Source organism: Anabrus simplex, chromosome 2 (genome assembly GCF_040414725.1).
Source record: "Anabrus simplex isolate iqAnaSimp1 chromosome 2, ASM4041472v1, whole genome shotgun sequence".
NCBI lineage: Eukaryota > Metazoa > Arthropoda > Insecta > Orthoptera > Tettigoniidae > Anabrus > Anabrus simplex.
In genome coordinates, this window is record NC_090266.1 from 500,861,601 (window position 1) to 500,886,006 (window position 24,406).

General features: G+C 40.3%; 1 protein-coding gene across 3 annotated transcripts in view; it reads right to left on the reverse strand.

Annotated features, from left to right (window-relative positions):
* Positions 1-24,406, reverse strand: part of LOC136864197 (protein O-linked-mannose beta-1,2-N-acetylglucosaminyltransferase 1) — a 652,704-nt gene that overhangs the window by 326,320 nt on the left and 301,978 nt on the right. For all 3 annotated transcript variants that reach the window (XM_067140873.2, XM_067140872.2, XM_067140875.2), the window contains one exon: positions 6,909-7,042. In XM_067140873.2, coding sequence (XP_066996974.1) covers positions 6,909-7,042 — 134 coding nt within the window. The remainder of the gene's footprint in view (positions 1-6,908; positions 7,043-24,406) is intronic.

The window sequence follows — 24,406 nt, forward strand, 5'->3', positions numbered from 1 at the left end:
AAACATTCTTTTGATAACTGCGGCTGTTGAAACACAGACCCTTATTTTTAAGCACATTTCATGCTTGTTCTCTACATTTATCACATCAGGATTTGCGTAAACAGCTGTCCATGAGATAAGACAGACCACATTGTTTATGTTAGGTATATTATCGCCCTGATAGTGCCAAAAGTTCGACGGAAAAAATAAATAACAGGAAAATATACCGCATTTATGGATATCTACAGGTGTGGCGGTAATGCGTTTTATTATCATAATGTTTAATTTCGTATGTTCGTTGTCTCTGTTTTTATTAATGCATACCCTAGTATGTTTTGTTTGGCATCTCCGAAAATCGTTTAAAGTACGTGGGGACATAAAATTATTATTGTTATTTGTTAGGTATGTTGGCGAGTAAAGCAATCTTTTTAATTGGATAGCTTTTATCACGCTTTAAACTTCTCTCCAAATATATACCATTGGCCCGAGTTACGAGATATTAAATGACCACTTTGTTAATGATCTCGCCTGTTGTATAAATAGCAACAACCGTGAATATTTCTGAACTAAAGTAAACTAGTTTCCTCATCCTGAGGTGGTACAGCTCTTTTTAGACACCCCCAGTGGAGGGGAGTTACATGTACAGCTTTTACCGCACATCAACCTTCCTGCCATTCGTAAATCTCTGGCAGTACGGTACCGGGAATCAAAGTCAGACCCCCAAAAACAGCAACTAATTGTGCTAACCATTACGCTGGCGGACATTATTAACTACAAAACACAGACATATAGCAGACTGATGCATGCTTGCAATGCACGGGTTGGACACGAAGCTAGGCCTATTCATCTATTTGTGTGACATCATCAGAGCTGCAGTAGACCTACGTTACAGAGGCGGACATGTCTTAACTACGAAATACAGATGTACCGCATGGATTCGACGAGTTTTCATTGCGTAGGTCTTACGGACGAAACTATTTACAAATTTGTGCGACGTCATCAGAGCTGCAATAACACTTGTACCCGCTTCGAAGCGGAATCGTCGTCGTTCTCTGACGAATTACGTTGGGGGGGTCTTATAGGTGAGATTTATTTTTTTCATTTTCTTCGTCTCGAAAAGCCAGGGGGGGGGGGGTCTAATACACGGGTAAATACGGTAATTACTCTGAAAAATAGTAACTTTTTTAAATGTTGAGGCAATTTTGAATTAAAAGTCTGAATTTTGGTAGCGGGGACCGACACTGTTCTTCGAATTACGAATTATCCATATTTCGAATTAAACAGTATAAATAACATGCAAAACCGTACCTCATGTTTCCGGGAACAGGAGCTGCTTCGAATTGGGCGGGATTTTGAATTAACTGATTTTGAATTATCGAGGTTCTACTGTAAGTGAGACAATTCCATTTAGAGAAATTCAAAGTCATCAAATACAGCTTTGTGTCTTCCAGCTGTTTTACAATGTTATGTAGTCTAGCAATATTTAACAATATATTCCAGTCCTGTACATGACTTTCAGTTTGAAGGTAGTATTCAGTATGTTACACACATACATATATTATCATTATAGACTGTTATGCCTTTCAGCATTCAGTCTGCAAGCCTCTGTGAATTTACTAAAACATCGCCACAATCCTCTATTTGCAACTAGTGTTGTGACCTCATTTAGTTCTATAAATATTATCTTCAAATCGTTAGAAACTGAGTCTAACCATCGTCGTCTTGGTCTACCTCTACTTCTCTTACCCTCCAGAACAGAGTCCATTATTCTCCTAGGTAACCTATCCTCCTCCATTCGCCTCACATGACCCCACCACCGAAGCTGGTTTATGCGTACAGCTTGATCCATTGAGTTCATTCCTAAATTAGCCTTTATCTCCTCATTCCGAGTACCCTCCTGCCATTGTTCCCACCTGTTTGTACCAGCAATCATTCTTGCTACTTTCATGTCCGTTACTTCTAACTTATGAATAAGATATCCTGAGTCCACCCAGCTTACGCTCCCGTAAAGCAAAGTTGGTCTGAAAAGAGACCGATGTAAAGATAGTTTCGGCTGGGAGCAGACTTCCTTCTTACAGAATACTGTTGATCGCAACTGTGAGCTCACTGCATTAGCTCTACGACACCTTGATTCAATCTCACTTACTGCATTATCATCCTGGGAGAACACACATCCTAAATACTTGAAATTATCGACCTGTTCTAGCTTTGTATCACCAATCTGACATTCAATTCTGTTGAATTTCTTACCTACTGACATCAATTTAGCCCATGAAGGCTAATTTTCATACCATACTCATTACACCTGTTTTCAAGTTCCAGGCTTTCAGCACAATCTGCCATTAAGACCAAGTCATCAGCATAGGCCAGACTGCTTACTACATTTCCACCTAACTGAATCCCTCCCTGCCATTTTATACCTTTCAGCAGATGATCCATGTAAACTACGAACAGCAAAGGAGAAAGATTACAGCCTTGTCTAACCCCTGTAAGTACCCTGAACCAAGAACGCATTCTACCATCAATTCTCACTGAAGCCAATTGTCAACATAAATGCCTTTGATTGATTTTTATTTCCATAGTCCCCCAATATAGCGAACATCTTTTCCCTCGGTACCCTGTCATGTGCTTTCTCTCGATCTACGAAACAAACACAATTGCCTATTCCTCTCGTAGCATTTTTCAATTACCTGGCGCATACTGAAAATCTAATCCTGACAGCCTCCCTGTGGTCTGAAACCACACTGGTTTTCATCCAACTTCCTCTCAACGACTGATCGCACCCTACTTTGCAAGATGCCAGTGAATACTTTGCCTGGAATACTTTTTTTTTTTTGCTAGGGGCTTTACGTCGCACCGACACAGATAGGTCTTATGGCGACGATAGGATAGGAAAGGCCTAGGAGTTGGAAGGAAGCGGCCGTGGCCTTAATTAAGGTACAGCCCCAGCATTTGCCTGGTGTGAAAATGGGAAACCACGGAAAAACATCTTCAGGGCTGCCGATAGTGGGATTCGAACCTACTATCTACCGGATGCAAGCTCACAGCCGCGCGCCTCTACGCGCACGGCCAACTCACCCGGTGCCTGGTATACTAATCAATGAGATACCTTGATAGTTGTTGCAATCCTTCCTGTTCCCTTGCTTATAGATAGGTGCAATTACTGTTTTTGTCCAATCTGAAGGTACCTTACCAACACTCCATGCTAATCTTACTACTCTATGAAGCCATTTCATCCCTGCCTTCCCACTATACTTCATTTCAGGTCTAATTTCATCCATTCCTGCTGTTTGATGACAATGGAGTTTAATTACCATCCTTTCCACTTCCTCAAGCGTAATTTCACCAACATCATTTTCCGCCTCCCCATGAGCTTGGCTGTTCGCAACACCAGCAGGATGATTTCCTTTTACATTGAGAAGATGTTCAAAATATTCCCTCCACCTCTCCAGTGATTCCCTGGTATCTGTTATGAGTTCACCTGAATTACTTAAAACACTGTTCATTTCCTTTTTCCCTCCCTTCCTAAGATTCTTTATTACAGTCCAGAAAGGTTTCCCTGCTGCTTGACCTAGCCTTTTCAGGTTATTACCAAAATCTTCCCACGACTTCTTTTTGGATTCAACAACTATTTCTTTCACTCTGTTTCTTTCATATATGTACAAATCCCTGTCTGCCTTGGCCCTTGTTTGGAGCCACTTCTGATAAGCCTTCTTTTTACGTTTACAAGCTGCACACGCTTCATCATTCCACCAAGATGTTCGCCTTTTCCCATCTTTACACAGTTGTTCCTAGGCATTCCCTTGCAGTTTCTACTACAGCATCCCTGTATGCCACCCATTCACTTTCTATATCCTGAACCCGCTTACTGTCTACTGTTCGAAACTTCTCACTAATCATATCCATGTACTTCTGTCTAATTTCCTCATCCTGGAGATATACTATCCTTATTCGTTTGCAGACAGATTTCACTTTCTCTACCCTAGGCCTAGAGATACTTAGGGCCGTTTTCCCCAAATGAGTTTAAACTAGGTTTATTTTAATCTGGTTTAAGTCTGAGTTTAAACTAACATTCATTTTCCCCATATTGGTTTAAACTTTGCATCAAGTTTAAACTTGGTTCAAAGTTAAACCTTCTATATTGTTGGTTTAAACTGCTGTTTATATTCAACCTTCTTGACATTTTATTAACGTATCTGTGATTTTCCTAGTAGAATGGTTAGTTTTGACTACCAGTACTGCAGCACTTTACTAGAAAACGTACTAAAATTATAACATAGTATTAGCATTAGAAAAATGGGAGAATTTATTGAAGTCTTTGGTTAAATAGGAAATAATTTTGATGTGCAAGTGAGATTAAGAAGCCGCATTCCAACAAAAATTGACAATCTTGGAAAATCGGATGTAACAGAGTTTTTTGACAGATTTATAATTCATAAGCGAACAGCAAGGATTGTCTAGTATCGAGGAAGGATTCATTTAAAACATTAACTGCACGAAATAATGCTATTTCGCTAGAAGCAATGATTCTGGTTGCTTTAAGATATGATGGAGCAGGCATTTTTCTTATTAACAACGGAGACCTTAGACCTTAAATTGCAGTCTCCTTATAATATTATATACTGTAAAATACTGTTGGTGGTATGAATACTGTAATGTGAAACATAATAATATTCCTACATAAGTCGTGTAATACGTCCGCTCTTCATGCGATTCCTGGTGGCTGTGGTCGCTAAAGCGTTAGGTCAGCATCGTCCGAATCCGTGACTAGACGGTTCGAATCCAGTTTGTCGAAAATGTTTTTACCATCAGAATGTTGACCGGCACGGTAGGAGAGGCAGTGGTATACAATTTCTAATCGCTAGATTATATATTTATAGAATCAGAAAAACAATAAAGTGTTTCATGCTTGCTAGTAAACTTGTAACAGAATAAATTATAGTTAAGAATGTTTCATCGTAAATATTGCCCGCATACCAGCAATAGAAATATTAATGCTATAGGGAGAAGAGTATTATGCATACAGTACAACATATCGCGAACTTGGTTATGTTATGAACAAATATGGAATCCAGTAATACATCTCCAAATAATACATCCTCAGTGGTCTGTCTGCTGGATCCAAGGCCGAGGGCGATGGATTTTAATAGGAGATAGATCCCGAACATGCCTGGAATTTGTTTACTTGAAATTCACATAAATGTTGATTTTCTGAGGAAAGGAACACCGTATGCCTATTGCTGAAAGACCAGGATTTTAATATTTCAACATTCCCGTGTGTTCCGTAAGACAATACAGACATCAAAAGACACGTATTAGGCCCACGGTACTTGTTTATGGTAAAGCATGACAGAGAAAAATAAGAAATAAAAGTGCATTCCAAGAAATTGTAGACAGCAATAGGTAAAATTATATGACAACACTTCGCACAAATGTAAACAATTTATTTATCAGTAAAGCTAATATCCCTCCGAATTTGTTCTTTATTCACTACGTACGATAGCATTAATTTGCCACAAACAGCTGATATTATTACAAAAATGTCGGTCATTGAATTACATGGCTCTGATTGGCCAATTCCAATCAACCATGCCTTCGACTATTCCTTCAGTGCAGCCAACGTTAGTGCCAACGACAGCTCGCCCGTTTAAACTAAACGAGTGTCAGAAATTGGTGGAGAAAATGGACGCAAGTTTAAACTAGGTACTAAAGTTAAACAGGTTTAATTTATACCATGTTTAACTCGATTTGGAGAAAATGGCCCTTAGTTCACTACAGATCAGATAGTGGTCAGTATCATCGAAAAATCCCCGGAAAACTCATACATTCCTAACAGATTTCCTGATTTCAAAGTCGGTTAAGATATAGTCTATTATGGACCTGGTACCCCTAGCCTCCCATGTGTAGTGGTGAATAGCCTTATGCTTGAAGAATGTATTTGTAACAGCTAAACCCATACTAGCACAGAAGTCTAGCAAATGCTTCCCATTTCCATTAGCTTCCATATCGTCCCCACATTTACAAACCACCCTTTTGTATCCTTCAGTTCTATTTCCAACTCTCGTATTGAAATCGCCCATTAGCACTATTCTATCCTTGCTGTTGACCCTGACCATGTCACTCAATGCTTCATAAAACTTGTCAACTTCATCCTCATCTGCACCCGTACATGGTGAATACACAAGAGACAATTCTAGTCCTGATTCCTCCAACAGACAAATCTACCCACATCATTCGCTCATTTACGTGCCTAACAGAAACTATGTTGCGTGCAATGGTATTCCTGATAAAGAGCCCTACCCCAGACTCTGCCCTTCCCTTTCTAACACCCATCAAGTACACTTTATAATCTCCTATCTCTTCCTCGGTATCTCCCCTTATCTGAATATCACTTACTCCTAGCATATCCAGATGCATCCTCTTTGCTGACTCAGCCAATTTTACTTTCTTTCTTCCATAAGCCCTATTAATATTGATAGCTCCCCATCGAATTTCATTTCGTTCGCCAAGTTGTTTCCAAGGAGTCCCTCGCCTGTCAAATGGGAGTGGGACTCCATTACTCCCATAGGTCCGAGGCTTGCTTAAAACGTTCTGAGCTCGTTAAATTCATGAAGCAGGATGCTACCCTACCTGCACATAGTCCAAGTGAGTATCCCTCCTCTAACGGGTTATGGACCACCGCTGAATTGTATAGTCCTAGCCGCCTGAGCACAAGGAGGGCCACGACTCAGAATATGTCCGAAATGCCCACTCCCATTCCATAGCAACTGGTATCCCGACTCTCAGGACCACTTACTAGGCCACTCAAGCGTTGCCCATGGTTCACGAACTAGGACGTGACTACAGTAACCCACATCATGAACCACTTCGGTATGTTAAATACAGCAAATTTTGAACTGAATGATACCATACCTACATAAAACACTTACCGTTGTTCCATCAACAGATACAGAAACTTTGGACTGACTCGAAAGTACTTCAATAGCTAATGACTTAGGTTGACTTTCTTGAAGTCTTAAGCTATTCCTCCGACTCTCACCATCCACAAGTTCTCCCCCATCACCTGAAAAGAGAAACGAATTATGACATATGGAATATTTATATCACAAAAAGGAAAATGAAGCTAAACCACTTACAGTACATAAAATGCATTTTCACTTCAGAATCTTATACATACTTTAATGTAGATTTTCATGGCCTTCTATGTGAAAAGTTGGAATAACTTATAATAACTTTTGCAGCACCGTAATACAGATCACTGTTGAGATGCTGATTCTGTTATGAACTGCATGATGAGGAAACATTTATCAGGTGTTTGAATGGAACTAAATTTCGTTAACAAGATTAACATTCCACAGAGGTTAAGCAGATTTGATTTTAACACAATAATCTCACTTTTAGACACAGAGTATCTTAGTTGTTTCAAAACTCTCCATATTATACCTAGTCTGGCTAGAAATCAAGTTACATACTATGACAACAATACTGTATATGGGCTACAAGTTGGGAAAAAAAAAAAAAGAAAAAAAAAAAAACTATTTTTAGGTGTGAAAGAACAAGTATTTATACTAAGAATTTTGGTAAACTATTTTTCTTGAACAAAGAACTACCTGGCCCTGCATCAATTTGGTCAAGCATGATGGTCATGGGAAATTTGGCTACAGCAGTCTTCAAGGCTTCTTTTCGGCTGTCACCATTAGGATCTTGCAGACCATATCCTCAAGCACTGACACAACTTGAATTTTTTTGTTTTTGTTTTGTTTTTACAATTGGATTTACAATGCACCTACACAGATAGGTCTTATAACGACAGTGGGCTAGAAGTGGGATGGAAGCGGCCATGGCCTTAATTAAGGTGCAGCCTGGTGTGAAAATGGGATATCAAGGAAAACCTTCTTCAGGGTTGCCGACAGTTGCGTTCGAACCCACTATCTCCTGAATGCAAGCTCACAGCTGCGCGCCCCTAACCGCATATTTAAAATCCAATGATTGAGACCATGATTGTCGGATCACCAGACAACAACAGAAATTAAATCAGGAACATTTGTTTGCAACCATTTTTGAGTGGTCTTGTTTATCATGACTATTACTGATACAGTGCAGCCAAGTCAGTTCAATTTGTAAATGGGCACACCTGGAGTTGCACTCGACCTGCCATATTCCTCCCTAGCAGTATATTGTAAATACATTGTTTTAATGGTCATAGTTCACAGAGTTGGTGAAAATGACATGTTGTTGTGCATTCAGCTGTACCATCAGGCCCAAGGAAGGATTTATCAAAAAGGTATTTCCCAGCGACCCAATTCGAAGGAAGCAATGGGCTGCCATGGTTAAGAGAGAACAGTGGTCATGTTCATGTGAAATAAATGCATGATACTTAACGTTCTCAAATGTAACGTAAGTATCCACAATATAGTTTGTTGCAATGACCGGTATGTTATTTCATTTCACTAGGCACACTTTGAACCGAATATATATGGCAAAAAGTACGGGAGGATGGAAAAATAATTCTAAAATGTAACAATGTTCCCAAAATTTTCTCTCACCAAGAGCCTCCGAAAAGGAGAAAGCCTCTCATCACTCTGAAACCATGCATTCAAAAAAAGATATGATATGAAGGAAAAGAGGAGAATACACCATGTTCTACACTACCAGACATTGCAGTGACAGGTATGAAAGGGAATGCTCTAATTTTTAATTCAACAACTAGCAGTTTCCTGCTGGCTCCGCCCGCAATGTACAAAGTATGGTGTTGTTCATTACTATCCTCATGGATGTATTTGCAAAGTTTCGAGTTAATGAAATAAAGCACATGATCTGCTGTGGTAATATAATGTAATATTATGTCAACAAAACACTTGAAAATACATCACGCAAAGAAATTGAATTAAACGTTCCTTGGAACAACACTACGCATCGAACTGTTAAAAAGTCCTTCAAAGATCTTCGTAATGGAGACAAATATACTCGTAACTTTTCTCGGAACCTACCAATTTAAGTAGTTATAACCTCAAAAGAAAGCGCTTGATCCATTGAGTGTTTTTAGACCAAAATGAATTGCGTACCTCAATTAGAACCAAAGATATGATTGTTTCAAAGAGACAAAAAATTGAAAAAAATCAAATAATTTGAGGAAGGCAAAAGTTAAGTTATATATAGTGCCTGATGACAAATCTGTGCATGAATACCTTTCAGTTTAAAAAAAATGAGGGAAATCGACCGGATAGAATGGCCAGACTGACTTTAGTTTCCATAAATTTTTTAAATATATAGATTGCTTCACCAAACGAGCCTGCAACAGCAAGTTGCAGCCTGCCTTATTCAAATATAGACATGTTTCAGCTTGTATTAGTAATCGAAGAATTGTTTTCTAACTATATTAATAAACTGAAGTCACAAAGCAAGTCTACTGTCATAAATACAAGGGTTGGGGCAAAAGTCATGGGAACTATTTTTTTCCGTGAAAATACAAGTCCGGTTGAAAAATGAGACATATACAGACGAAAGGACAAGGTGTTAACTACATGTGTGGACAATGAATAGCACTGAAATATCCTAACACACTAATTTACTAATTTATAACGGTAGTATACAGGGCAATACGGCCTTTGCGGTGCAAAAGAATGACTACACAGTACACGTAAAGTTGACACGACAAACCTGGGCCTAAAGACCCTGAAAGAAGTCCCCTGCTACTGACACCACACGCTGCCAACGATGTGGGAGGCGCTGAATACCATCTGCCTCAGCATTTGCCGCACCATGTGTGAATCAGGTCACCTGTTGGCGCACAACATTAGCAATGTCCTCTCGTGTTGCAAACCGCCTACCACGTAGTGGTTCCTTAATCTTTTGAATGAGATCAAAGTCACAGGGCAAAATGTCGGGGGAGTACGATGGGTGCTCCTGTTCTTCCCATCCCCAACGTCGCAGTAGCTACCATACACACACTGCTTTATGTGGTTTTGCATTGTCGTGCAAGATTATTGCAGTGTCCACAAGATCCGTACGTTTCCCCCGAACGCCACGTCGTACACGTCGCACCAGGAAGTCCCTGTAGTACTGTGCGGCCACTGTTCTGCCATGTGGAACAAAGTGGCAAACAATGACACCCCTGACGTCATACAAGACGGTGATCATCAATCTGACTGGGGAAGGATTCTGATGGACCTTCTGCCTCCTTGGTGATCCAGCATGTTGCCACTCCGCGGACTGACGTTCCAGTTCTGGTTCGTATGCCCTGGCCAAAAATTCATCAATGGCGATTATTCGTGACAAGAATTGATCGCCGCCCTGTTGCCAGCATGCAAGGTGGTTGGAGCATATTGCATAGCGCACCCACCTTTGAACTTCCGTCAGTGCATGCGGTACCCACCGCGATGCGATTTTGCGCAGTTGCAGCTCATTACGCAATATCCTGTGGACGGTGCGTTTCTCGATGCCACTTGCCCTCTCTAACTCCAGTAGTGTCCATCATCTGTCTTCATCCAGGAGCTGCTCGATGATGGCATGTGCCACGTCGGTCCGCACACCGACAGGTTGTCCCGAACGTTGCTCATCACTGGTTGACACACGTCCTTGCTGAAACTTTCCTACCCACCGTGCTACTGTACGGTATGGTAGGGCATTATTCCCAAGGGCTTCCACTAATTCACTGTGACATTCCATCACATTTCTTCCTCGGAGAACGGCTATTTTGATGTAAGCGCGCTGCTCAACACAGGTTACTTCTATCTCGCACGACACTGACCAACTGACTGATTTCACAGCCCTCGCTGCGCTATCACAGCTATCACAGAGCCATCTATTGTTCTGCATACGCACTATGCCTGCAGAACTTCCACACGACACATATACGTTTGTGATCCGCTCACATATCTACAAGAAACAAAATAGTTGCCATGACTTTTGCCCCAATCCTCGTATTATTTTGTAACTAAAGTGATGAACAAAATTTCTGCAATTCCGGTACCTGACTGTCATGATTTATTGAACACATTCATAACAGTGTACATTGTATTTAGGCTAAAAAATTGATTTGAGAATAAATAAAAGTAAAACTTGTCTTTAGCAGCAAATTTGAGGCAGAACACTAATCTGTACTTTAAATTGTGTTAGATACACTAAGGCAGTGGTATTCAAAATGTGGTACACGTACCACTACGGGTATGAGGTGTCATCTCAAGGGGTATGCAAATTTATCGTAGCTTCTGTTTTTAGAAATGCGTTGAGCATGCTGATTTTCAACAAAACCTTGTTTTGATTTAGTGTTTTTGAATAAAATCTTGTTTTGATTTTGTGTTTTTGCCTATCACTACACAGACGATCAAAATGGTTTGAAACAAAGAGAGGTGTCCAACAAGGAAGTGCCCTATCACCATTTCTGTTCGTAATACTAATGAACAAGGTCATAAAATCCATCAAGAAAATGGACAGTGAACCAAATGGTATTTGCTGATAATGTGCTTTTATGGGGACAGACAGAGGCTGAAGTTCAGAAGAAACTGAATGAATGGAACAATACATTCAAAAATTTTGGATTGAAGATGAGCAAAACAATGACAGTGAAAATGACCATCAACAGGGAAGGAACAAGCTCAAACATACAGTTATTCTTTTTTTTTTTGCTAGTGGCCTTACATCGCACCGATACCGATAGGTCTTATGGCGATGATGGGATAGGAAAGGCCTAGGAGTTGGAAGGAAGCACCTGTGGCCTTAATTTAAGTACAGCCCCAGCATCTGTCTGGTGTGAAAATGGGAAACCATGGAAAACCATCTTCAGGGCTACCACCAGTGGGATTCGAACCCACTATCTCCCGGATTCAAGCTCACAGCTGCGCGCCCCTAACCATATGGCAAACTCGCCCAGTAAACATATTTCTGGAAAGAGTAAAAATTGAATCAGCTTCCCATTTCACAATCTCGAAAGACAACACTGTTAGGCACAAAATACTCAGCAGGCCACAGAAAGAATCAAACTTCTACAGTCAAGTCAGAAATCTTTTCTGGGACTGCAAAATACCATAAAAAGCAAAGACAATCATGTACCACACTTACTTCGTACCAATCCTCAAGTACGGTTTAGAGACATGTACTCTACTAAACAAAGACTTCAGCAGAATCCAAGGAACTGAAATGAGATTCATTAGAACAATGGAACAAACTACCAGAAAGGACAAGATCAGAAATGAAGTGAATAGGAAAGTTCCTATGACCAGTGTCGTAAAGAAATGCAGACTTCAGTGGTATGGGCACTTAATGAGAATAAACAGGGAATGACCAGCCAGAAAATATTTTGAACTTAATCTCATAGGAAGAAGACCACAGGGAAGACCAAGAAAATGCTGAATACAGGCTGCAAGATCAGATGTGGAGGAGAGAGGACACAAATGGGAGGATGTACTGCAACAGAAGATGATAATAATGTTATTTGCTTTACGTCCCACTAACTACGGTTTTCGGAGACGCCGAGGTGCCGGAATTTAGTCCTGCAGGAGATCTTTTACATGCCAGTAAATCTACCGACACGAGGCTGACGTATTTGAGCACCTTCAAATACCACCGGACTGAGCCAGGATCGAACCTGCCAAGTTGGGGTCAGAAGGCCAGCGCCTCAACCGTCTGAGCCACTCAGCCCGGCAACAGAAGATGTATGAAGGCAGAAGGAGATGGCGAGCGCTTGTACAGCACACCTGGGAAACTGGAGTGGGGAAGTGATCATGATGATTACACAGTGTCCTATTCATTCTAAACTATGTCAGTTTCAGTTTCTACCTCCCATTGACTAGGTATGTAAAAATGCTTACATATGCTGCGTGGCTCTTTTTAAATTTTTGTTTCAAATTCCACTCAACTTCTTTCATTTTCAGAAGCAGTGTATATATATCAATAATGTTACTGGCTTTGCCCCCGCTAATTACTTTTACGGTTTTCGGAGACGCCGAGGTGCTGGAATTTAGTCCTGCAGGAGTTTTTTAACGTGGTAGTAAATCTACTGACATGAGGCTGACATATTTGAGCACCTTCAAATACTACCGGACTGAGTCAGGACCGAATCTGCTAAGTTGGGGTCAGAGGGCCGGTGCCTCAACAGTCTGAGCCACTCAGCCTGGCTGTAGGCCTATATAATATAATAGTACTTCTTGCATTAACAATTCTACTCTTATACATACCATTGCTGGGCAATGAAAACCTCGCAATTCCAGTCACAAGAGAAACACGTTTCTCCATCTGTCTTGTGAATGCTTGCCTTGAGAAGGGAACAGGAGACTCCAACGGTCGAATAACTGGGCTATTGTTAAGCAATGAAAATGCCAAGAACAGTTCTCCCGCAAATGCTGACCACTCAGTTTTGGGCTTCTTCTGTAAACTTTACTCTGAAGGAGTTACGAGGTTTCCTTTGCCCAGTGCTGACACCGTATATTTACAGTACATTATTGTTATTATTGGGGAACAGGGTGGTGTAGCGGTTTAGCTGCTTGCCTGTCAACCCAGCGACCGTGGTTTGATTCTTGGTGTTGCTGGGGTGGGATTATCTGTTGAAAATCCTGTGGTGTCAGGAAGGGTATGCGACCTTAGTTCCCTGGCCACAACTCTTTCATGCTTTAGTGCGAGCAGAGACCCCAAGCAAGCGGGATAATCTGTGGATGATGATGATGATGGCTAATATTATTTGGCAGCCAGCAACAATCATTTTTTATTTCTGGTATAACCGCAATATACTCGTACGTCAGGGGTACGAAGGTAAAACAATTGGATTTTCGGGGTACGCCAACCAAAAAGTTTGAATAGCACTGCACTAAGATGACCAGATTTCTTTTGACCAAGTACAGGGCGCTGACATATTTTGGCACCAACTGCAGCAGTTTTCATGTGTCATTTGGTTTCAATTTTGGATGTGTTACCGGACTTCATCAATGTTTTAAATATGGATTGTAAATCGAGACATAACAGATTGTTTGCTTTATTATAGGTTGTATGTGAGCATACATTTTCCAATTGGATCGTGGCTGAAGATGACCCAATGTATGTGGGGTCGAAACTAGTCCCAGTTATATAGGGCACTATACAAGCTAATGGTACTGAATAGGTGGACCCTTCTCTACTCTTTGATAGCAACTACATGTTGTAACACATTGCTAACCGGTTTTTCTGTACGCTGCACATTCCTTGTGCCCAGCCATTTCCTGAGCAACTTAATGTGAAATCGCACACAAAGAATAAATGAGCCTGGTTTCACTAACCTTGTACTGATTGTGATAAAATTTACTGGAAATCTTCTGAGGGAGTCCTAATAATGTTTTCTGGTGTGGTAAGTTGTGTAACAATGATGTCGGTGAAGGGGCACACAGTAACCTGTACAGATTTCATGTTGTTTTGAAGGGTGTATATGTTCAGCATCACTATTCACACTTTCCTCAGAAGAGTTTTGAATATGAAACTTTCATTCTTCAATGTTACTTGGACATTCCAAATAATTATCCACATAGAGTTCATTAAATATTCCTTCCGGATCTATACATGCGGTCAATCTGAAGCGCCATCTTGCCCGCCATACGGCTCACTGAATGACGTAAGCATGTGGTTCGAAAACTAAGAAAATTAATCATAACACACAAGAACAACGAAAAGTAGGTAGCAAGCATGGAATAAACAGAATCTTAAACACCGACATTCTATCAACCTGACTGCTGGCTAGTTTCAGGAGTTCCAGCAGATGTCACCGAATGTACAGTACAAGTCTCGTGAACACGAGTTAACTCGGGACCAGTCAGCAATGTTCGGCCAGCCAAACCACGAGTAAATTTGGGTCCCGTCAGCAATGTGTTAATGTAGTAAATCAATGGGAATATTGGGAAATTTTGTCAAATGTGCCTGCTTAACTTTGACTGTGTAACTCAAAATGGTATGCAGATGCAAGTAGTTGATAATATGGGGCAATCACTTTTAATACTTCTGGGAGAATTTGCCACCTCCAGCAATTTGAGCTACTCCTCTCTTACTGTCAATCCCAACACTTCATAAATCACTTTAATCTTAAATTTCAGTTTCATCACATGCCTCAGTGTCAACTACAAACATTTCACCACTATTGTAAAGGGATGGAGTGTAACAGAAGGTTTGGGCAGACAGAGAATAATGCACAATAACTAAACCCATATAAGAGCAAAATTCAGTTAAACAGAATCCATCTGTTCACCGTATGTTGAAGTCATCTGTTGCACTGAATTTTACAGTATACACTGAAGAAATTAACATTGAAAACGTGTGTGCAATAAAAGAAAAAGCTGACCTACTTCAATCGCTATGAGCCATCATGTCATCACCTCATAATTAAGAAAGCCAGATATCCAAGAGACTTCTTTCAATTCAGCGTTGTCTGGTATTGAATAACTTGTGAAATTGTGCTGTTATCCATTGTAAATAAAACATTTTCTCACATAAATTATGTACAGTATATATATTATGTAGCCTAGACAACATGCTGTGAACCTAATAGAAAATTTGGGTGTTGTTACATGTGTCTGCTGGTGTCATAATTCTTCTGTTTGGTCAAGTAATAAATATGTAATAGAAATTATAATTAAGAGATTCGGTGTGTTTCTTTAAAATTAATTAATACTTTCTTCGCCCCTAACCTTGTAATGACACAATCAGATGTTGGAGCGGTTTAGAGACGTACAGCAGCTGCACAGACTTGGCTACACTGTATTTTTTTTTCCTATAGGCTTTACGTCGCACCCACACAGATATGTCATATGGTGATGATGGGAGAGGAAAGGGCTAGGACTGGGAAGGAAGCGGCCATGGCCTTAATTAAGGTACAGCCTGAGCATTTGCCTGGTGTGCAAATGGGAAACCATGGAATACCATCTTCAGGACTGCCGACAGTGGGGTTCGAACCTACTATCTCCTGAATACTGGATACTGGCCGCACTTAAGCGACTGCAGCTATCGAGCTCGGTGACACTGTATTACCATAGTCACTGTAGTCTTGGTCTTGTACGATGGAGCAGAGTCCTGCTGAAAGCTCCAATTCTGCTCCAAGAATGAAGTTTGATTTAAGGGTTTTACAACACACCATCAAACTGGGTTTTGGTACAATTATTACATCACAAGCATAGACACAGTAATTTTGACAGTTACAGTGCTCTTCAACAGTGAAAATTTTCCCATCAGTAAAGGAAATTTTCGGATGACCATTTTGCGCATACCATTTACGTAGAGCTTGGTATTTCACCAGTCTCTGCTTCCTCAATTCTGTTGTTAGGAAATACCTCGTGTTGCAAAAAAGTGCTTCCAGACCGAGGTCACTCACTTCTTAGCAACCTAGACTTTGTTCTTCTCCCGTACCAGTTCACAAAGGATTTCTATCAATGCTTTATTTCACAGCACTTATGAGCTGTGGTGTCCTAGCAGAATTCGGACGCCCTGAACAAGGGTGGCCAGGCATACTCCTGATCACTCCAAAACATTTCAGTGTTTGATAGATGAACATTCTGCCAATGCCAAGCTCGGTCACAGCATATTCAACAACCGTATGCTGCTCCTCAACATGGTTAAATAATGCACATACAAAGAGGTAGATGTCCAACTGAACAACTAAATGATGGGAAATTCTGGAACAATCTGGTTTACTCCAACATACTGGCAACAATTCCTACCAGATCTGAGGCGCTCAAATGCACTACTTTGAGAATACAATATTACCTTGCCCAACACTCCCCTACCAATACACAGACTTCAAGGATCTTTGCAGCTGAAGACTAAAATCTTGCCCATCAATCTTCACAAGCAAGGAACTTTCAGAAATAGGATTTAGTCTAAGTGAGATATTGGGGAAAAAAAAAAAAAAAAGGCATTGGACACATGTACTGTATAATCTCGAGTACCACCCGCACAGTTTTTTTCGAAAATATCGCTTCCAAAATTGGGTGCGGGTTTTATTTAAAATTTTGGGAAATTTATCAATCCGAATGCGTGTAAACTGGGCATCACCGCCGGCGCGGCTTGGCAACAATGCTCTCTCCACACTCAGTAACGCTGCTTCCGCGCTTGGCGTCAGTCTCACGCACGTTCTTGGAGTATCAACGTGAATTCCATAAAGCGTTTGTGATCTTTTACTGCGAGTGAGAAACTGAAATTAGTTCGGGAAGCCGAAATTATGGGAAATCGTGCTGCCGGTAGAAAATACGATATTGACGAATCGTGTATTCGCGATTGGAGAAAGAAGAAAAACGTGCTATCAACATGTAGCGGTGATCGTAGAGCTTTTCGTGGACTGAGTGTACAGTTTCCAGAAACTGAAAAAAAACTTTATAAACATGTGACGGAAAGGCGGGAATTGGGATATGGTGTGTCAACCAAAATGTGTCAGCTAAAGGCATTAGAGATCGCAAAGGAACTTTCAACTGAAGGGTTTAAGGCAAGCCAAGGATGGGTTTGTAATTCTTATAAAAGAAATGGGTTGTGCATACGAAGGTGCACCTCAATTTCACAGCGTGTTCCTGGTGTCTATAATGAGAAGTTATTGTTGTTTCAGCGTCACATAATTTGGTTGCAGAAGGAAAATGGATATTTGCTTTCCCAAATTGGCAATACAGATCAGACGTCAGTCTACTATGAAATGCCAGTGGACAAGACTGTGAATGTTAAGGGTGCGAAACGTGTTACCTTTAGAACAGGTGGTAATGAAAAACAACGGTGTACAGTAATGTTGTGTATTCTCGCCGACGGAACCAGCGCCCGCAAGTTCAGCTGCTGTGTTAGTCGATTTTGACAGCATGGAATCGTATCCCTGGAGACCTCATATGGAAGAACTTCAGGAAATGTAGCATTTCTAATGCTATGGATGGCAGCGATGACGACATTTTGTGAGAAGGTGATGGTGATGAAAGTTCCGAAGTTGGTACTGATGATGATGAATGAACTCATTGGATATCGTTCTGGAAATGTTTGTTTACTTTTATTTGTATTTTCTAATCATTTGATGTGTGTTAAGATTGTAAATAATTTTGACTTCACTTTTTTTTTTTTTTTTTTTTTTTAATTTGTTCATTCAAAATAAGTGTGCGGGTCTTATTCAGGGGCGGGTGGTATTCGAGATTATACGGTATCTACAGAGTCGTTCAGAATGTTCACTCCAAATCTGCTCCAAAATGCTTTCATCTATCTTGGAGGGCTTAGTTAGCACTAAAGCACTTTCGCATAACACATGGTCAATGTGCACACTCACTTCATGAGTGTGGCTTCAAAAGCTCAGCCGACTATGATTGTGGAACTTTCCAACAGACCACAGAACACATCTTTTCCGAATGTTTGTTGTGCTCATACTGAGGATCACAAGCAGATCTTGTAAGCGCTCTATCATTAATCCAGTGGCTGAATGAACATGATTTTCAACTCTAAAGCTGTGATCTTTATCTTTGGATGTTGACACCTCACTGTGGTACATATAGTATATAGGTTATACGACATGCCAACAAAAAGTAAGTTACACATGATTATGGGAGGTCATGTGAACGTTAAATGTGTTGCACAGTACAATGCAAAGGGACACACACTCACACACCACACTATTTTTCATCATGGTCACCCAGTCTTTGTAAACATCTGTTGGGAAGTTCTACCAATCATTCAATTCCCTGATGATGGAAATCTGGTCCTTGGTCCTGGAACCATCAGAGAACTGCTGTTTGAACTTGTTCATTGTTGGCAAATTTTGCTCAACCCAGATGTTCTTTCAGCTTGCCGAACACCTGGAAATTGCATGGTGCAAGATCCAGACTATGATGGATGCTGTCATACTCGCACCCCAGTTGTTGAATCCAAGGTTGTGCTGTGCATGCCTTGTGTGGTGTTGCGTTGTTGTGAATGAGAACAAGGCTTTCTCTTAACTTTACCTGCCTCTCGTTCTTTACAGCCTTGCAAAACGACCTCACTGTTTGGCAGTAAAAGTTGGCATTAATAGTTGCATCCCACTGCATAATTTCTGTGTAAATTCCCTCACAGTAGAATAAAACCATGGCCACGACCATCTCTGATGATGGCGCAACTTTGAATTTGGCGAGGATGCGCATTTCCTTTTCACAGGTGCCCTCTATGTTTCTGGTATGAAATGATGCACCCACGTCTCATTACCTGTAATGATGCATCTTAGAAACACATTGCCATACACAGAGTAACATTGAAGGAAGTCCAGGGGAGCTATAAATCTTGCTGCTTTCTATGTTGGACATCAATTATCAAAGAACCCATTGCGAGTACAATTTCTGATAATCCAACTGGCGTCAGACGATGGCATGCGCACTGCCAATTGAGAGGCCCGTCTCCAGCATAATGTCTGCGATATGCACTCTGCTATTGCTGTGGACCATTGCATAGATTTGCAGGACACAGTCTTCTGTGGTCGACACTGATGACCTTCCTGTCCAGTCAGCAACACCCAGTTCTATGTGACCTTGTTCAAATTATTGGCACCATTTCACAACAGCTGGACATGACACTGCATTTGGTACATACACTGCCAAAATTTCACGGTGAATCTCAGAGCAATTGCAATGATTTTCCCACAAGAAATGTACAGTTCTGCGTACTTCAAGTTTAGAGTAAGCTTCCAGTTAATGTGCCGATTCACTTGCATACTACAATGTATTATAACACTATTGTTTCTGCAGGCAGCTGTAGACATCTACTCCACTTGGACAATACGCCGCGCTTGTTGCGCAATGCTCTTCAGTTCTGGGCGACATGCGTAACATACTTTGATGCACCTCATATATTTACTTTCTAATTCTATATGCAGTCTTATAATAACCAGACCCTAAATAAATACACTGCAACATGATTTTCATAACTGCCCTATTCCATGATTATGAGACATTGGATACAACAGAATCATTCTGAAGGTTAATTAGACTGTTTACAGAAGAGATTCTTGTAAATGCCAGTGGCGGCTGGTGGTATCTGAAGCTGAGTGTTGCACCAACATTTTCAGTGTCACATTTTTATAGCTTACAGAAATACAGGGTGGGGCAGAGTGGACTCCCTAGTTTCAATAAATCACTGAAGAGTGTGCACGTGAGTAAGCGGAGTGGGAGTAGTACCATTTGGTGGGGGGAAAGACGCCATTTTAGTAGTCACCATGCCGTGGACTGGCGAGCATCGTGGTTTTGTAGTTGAAACGTGTTTTGAAAATAACGATAGTGTGGTGGAGACGCAGAGGGCATTTCGTAGGCGGTTTGGTAGCAAAATTTTCGTTACTGGGCAGCTGAAAACCCACGCAATCTTCACCAAAGACCTCTTCATTCACCAAAAGTGACTGTGTGGTGTGCTGTGTCCTCCATAGGCATTATTGGCCCCTACTTTTTTGAATCGGAAGATGCAACCGTTACTGTGAACGCTGTGCGCTATTGTGAGATGTTGGAGAAATTTTTCTTCCCCAAAATGGAAGAGTATGGTGAGGAAATGGAAATGGAAGCCTTTTGGTTTCAACAGGACGGTGCCACGGCTCATACCGCCCGTCGCTCTCGCCAACTTCTGCAAGAACAGTTTCCCGGCCGCGTGATCTCATTACGAGGGGATGTTTCATTGCCCCGTCGATCCCCCGATTTAAGCCCATGCGATTATTTTCTTTGGGGTTACCTCAAATCTGAGGTTTATAAAGTTCGACCAAGGACTGTGGAAGCCCTTAAGGAAGCAATTGCTGATGTCATCGCTGGAATAACGCCAGATATGCTGCGCAGAGTTTTTGAAAACTTTATTGAACGGCTGAATATGTGCGTCGCTCGTCAAGGTCGTCACCTGGAATATATCATTTTTAGAACCAAATGAAAAAAAATGGCATTGTATGTAGATTTCAGAAATAAAAAGCTTTTGTAATAATTTTGTACGGTTTTTATACAGTTAATCCATCAAATCAGGGAGCCCACTCTGCCCCATCCTGTAAAAAGAAACTTAAGTAATGAACTACATTTCTAGCTAAAACTGTAATATATCTGGCAATTACAACCTAGAAAATAAGAGGCTAATTATACACTGTAACTACAGTTACTTTTAATAATAGTGTTTTTGGCTTTACGTCTCACTAACGACTTTTTACGGTTTACGGAGACGCCGAGGCGCCGGAGTTCTTTTACATGCCAGTAAATCTACTGACACGCGGCTGACGTATTTGAGCACCTTCAAATACCACCGAACTGAGCCAGGATCGAACCTGCCACGTTAGGGTCAGAAGCCCAGCGCCTCAACTTTTGTCACACTTGAACTGAAAATTTGCCGTACTGTTTTTTCATGTAAGCAAGATGTTGGTAATATTGTGGGTGGTCTAGTATGGCGTAGAAAAGAAATCACCCACCAAGTTGGCCGTGCGGTTAGGATCATGTAGCTGTGCGCTTACATCCTGGAGATAGTGGGTTCGAACAGCACTGCCGGAAGCCCTGTAGATGGTTTCCCGCGGTTTTCCATTTTCATACTAGGCAAATTCTGTGGCTGTGTTTTAATTAAAGCTACGGTCACTTCCTTCCAACTCCTAGCCCTTTCGTATCCCATCGTCGCCGTAAGACCTATCTGTGTCGGCGCAACGTAAATGAAATTTGTAAAGTTAAAAAATGGAAACGAATTACCTTCGGAAGAGGAGAGAAAGTAGGAATGAAGTAATCTCCCCACAGTAGTGCAATCTAACGGGGACATTTGGAACTGTTTCTCACCAGGGGACTTGCTAGTCTCGTGCAACTCCCTGAGACCGATACTAGCGAGCATGCTACGTCATGCTATGCAGGCTTAGGCTCATCCCTGCTGAGGTACATTGAGCCGCGCTGTCCGCTAGAGAGTTGCCGTAGGAAAGTAAACCCCCTGCGCTTGATTCGAAGCCAGCAGCGTTTGTTGGTCCGTTACGAAGCATTAGTTGAAGATGGTTGATTTTAACATGTTTTCGAATACATGTTACGTTTATTAAACTAAAACATTAGAAGAAAAGTGCAAAATTATTGGGAGTTGTGCAACCCTGCAACAATACCACGCACCGCCCCTGGTACATGCCACAGGGCGGTATTTGAAAAAATGGTGAAATATGGTGGGAACCTTGAAATAGTATTTATGGTCAAGCTAGGTACACTGTATGTAGACATGCTGGCATGATATCTGAACACAAGAATGCTTTCTTTCCAATTAGTAAGGGGCATGTAGAAACCAAAATGGACAGAGAACAAATAATATAACTGTTTTTGCAGAATAAATTTTGAACAACTCATATAGCAGAATGGAAGAGCATTGGGCACAAATAAAATATACAAGAGTAAGAATTTCCAACACCTATGGAGTTGTTATATCACTATACCAATGGTTGATGAAACCAGTATATGTTGCAGTATGTTACCTTTTCTACATTACTACTACAAAAGTTACAACATATACTCTGCATGAGTGATATCATTAGCATTTAAATGCCAAAAATGCTCATTCAAGTAGGCTCACATGGACACATGTTCCTTTTTAATAAAACATCTACATAACATGAAAAAACTAGCATAGATATCATAATCATTCTGACAAACAATTGGTAAAATCATTTCAATTGCATTACATATAGTGTGGTTCCATTGCTTTCAGAGTTATACTTGGAAACAACAGAGTGTCATTTTAGAACGCTGCTTTCACACCCTGGTGTATTGATAATATGATAATTTTCTGAGTTTTTGTAGTGGGAAAGAAGTAACCTTTACATATTGCAAAGACAATTTAATACTTTCTTTTGTGAGTGTAACTGTCATGTTTTTCAGTCTGCTGGAACTAATTTTGAGTAATAAATTTATCAACTACCTGAAAAAGAAAAACATACGGCAACAGTATTATACCTGAAAAAGAAACAACTTAATTAAAATAGAATGACATGTTTCATTCTTGAACGAACGTTATCAGATTTTATCAAACCACACTCAAATATTTAGAAATGTATAAACATTTATGTTTATTTCTGTTTGATATTTATGAACTTGATCTGGAACTTATCTTAATGAAGTAATCTTTCGTCTCCAACTGAGCACAGAAAGCCTCGCATACAATAACATAGAGGGTATTTGAGTGTGATCCGACAGAATCTGATTATGTTCTTTCAAAATAAAGTCTTGTGGTCTTTCTTACGTTACTGTGACTACCACAACAGACATTAGTCACAGTAATGTAAGAAAGACCACAAGACTTTGTAGCAGCAGTCAAAGGGATGCTTCACCCATTCTATTACCTCGAAAGAAACAAACAGCTACTCAAGATTTGGATAGAAGCCCCCCCCCTTTAACCACAACTACATTAATACAATCTGCTACCAATGGATATTCAAGTTGCAATAAACAAGAACTAATTTTTCTAATATTTTCACTGATCAAATCACCAAACTGCAGTAAGCCTCGAAAATTCTAGAAGCTGGTCTCCAACGGTTCCAAGATTTTAATTTTTAGAATATCATTTCGACTCAAATTACACATGGAGTCAAATCATAGTTGTTTTTAAATAACTGCATTGGAGATCACAATTATTAACCAAATTCTCAATATCGGAAGTTACTGTGTTCCAGGAATCAATGGATTTTAGAAAAAAATGGCTCCTATATTTTAACCTTCAGTTTATATTTATGACTCAAATTTAAAGCCATATTACAGTTGATTCAACCAACCACAGCACTGTGAAAACAATTTTAGCCAAATTTTCAAATTGTAGTTGCTATGTTTTGGACGTCAATGTATTTTAGAATTAAGGGTTACTCCAATTCAACATTGTAATTGTGAAAACAATTTTAACTAAAATATTTTTAAATTGTAGTTGCAATATTTTGGACGTCAATGTATTTTAGAATTAAGGGTTACTTCAATTCAACATTGTAATTCATATTGTCATACTTTTAATGTGTACATAATTCCTATGTTTTTTACATATTATTACTAAACATGGATTTATACTCAACCAAAAAAATTTGTAAAACCAATCCAAATATGACAGGTCTTAACCTTGAGACAATTATGTAGGCTGAAGATGCTTGTAAATAAAGCGTAACATGTCCCTGTAAATTCGTGTTGTAGTATTATGAACTAGCAACACAAAACCAATTTGTATTGAATAGGTGGATTAAAATAATCACTATATTGTAAGCATTTACATATCACTTAGTCAAGCAGCTCGTCTCCTTTCTCCCAAGCCTTCCCTGCCCAATTTTGCAACACTTTTGTAACACTACTCTTTTGTCGGAAATCATCCAGAACAAATCGAGCTGCTTTTCTTTGGATTTTTTCCAGTTCTTGAATCAAGTAATCCTGGTGAGGGTCCCATACACTGGAACCATACTCTAGTTAGGATCTTACCACAGACTTATATGCCCTCTCCTTTACATCCTTACTACAACCCTTAAATACCCTCATAACCATGTGCAGAGATC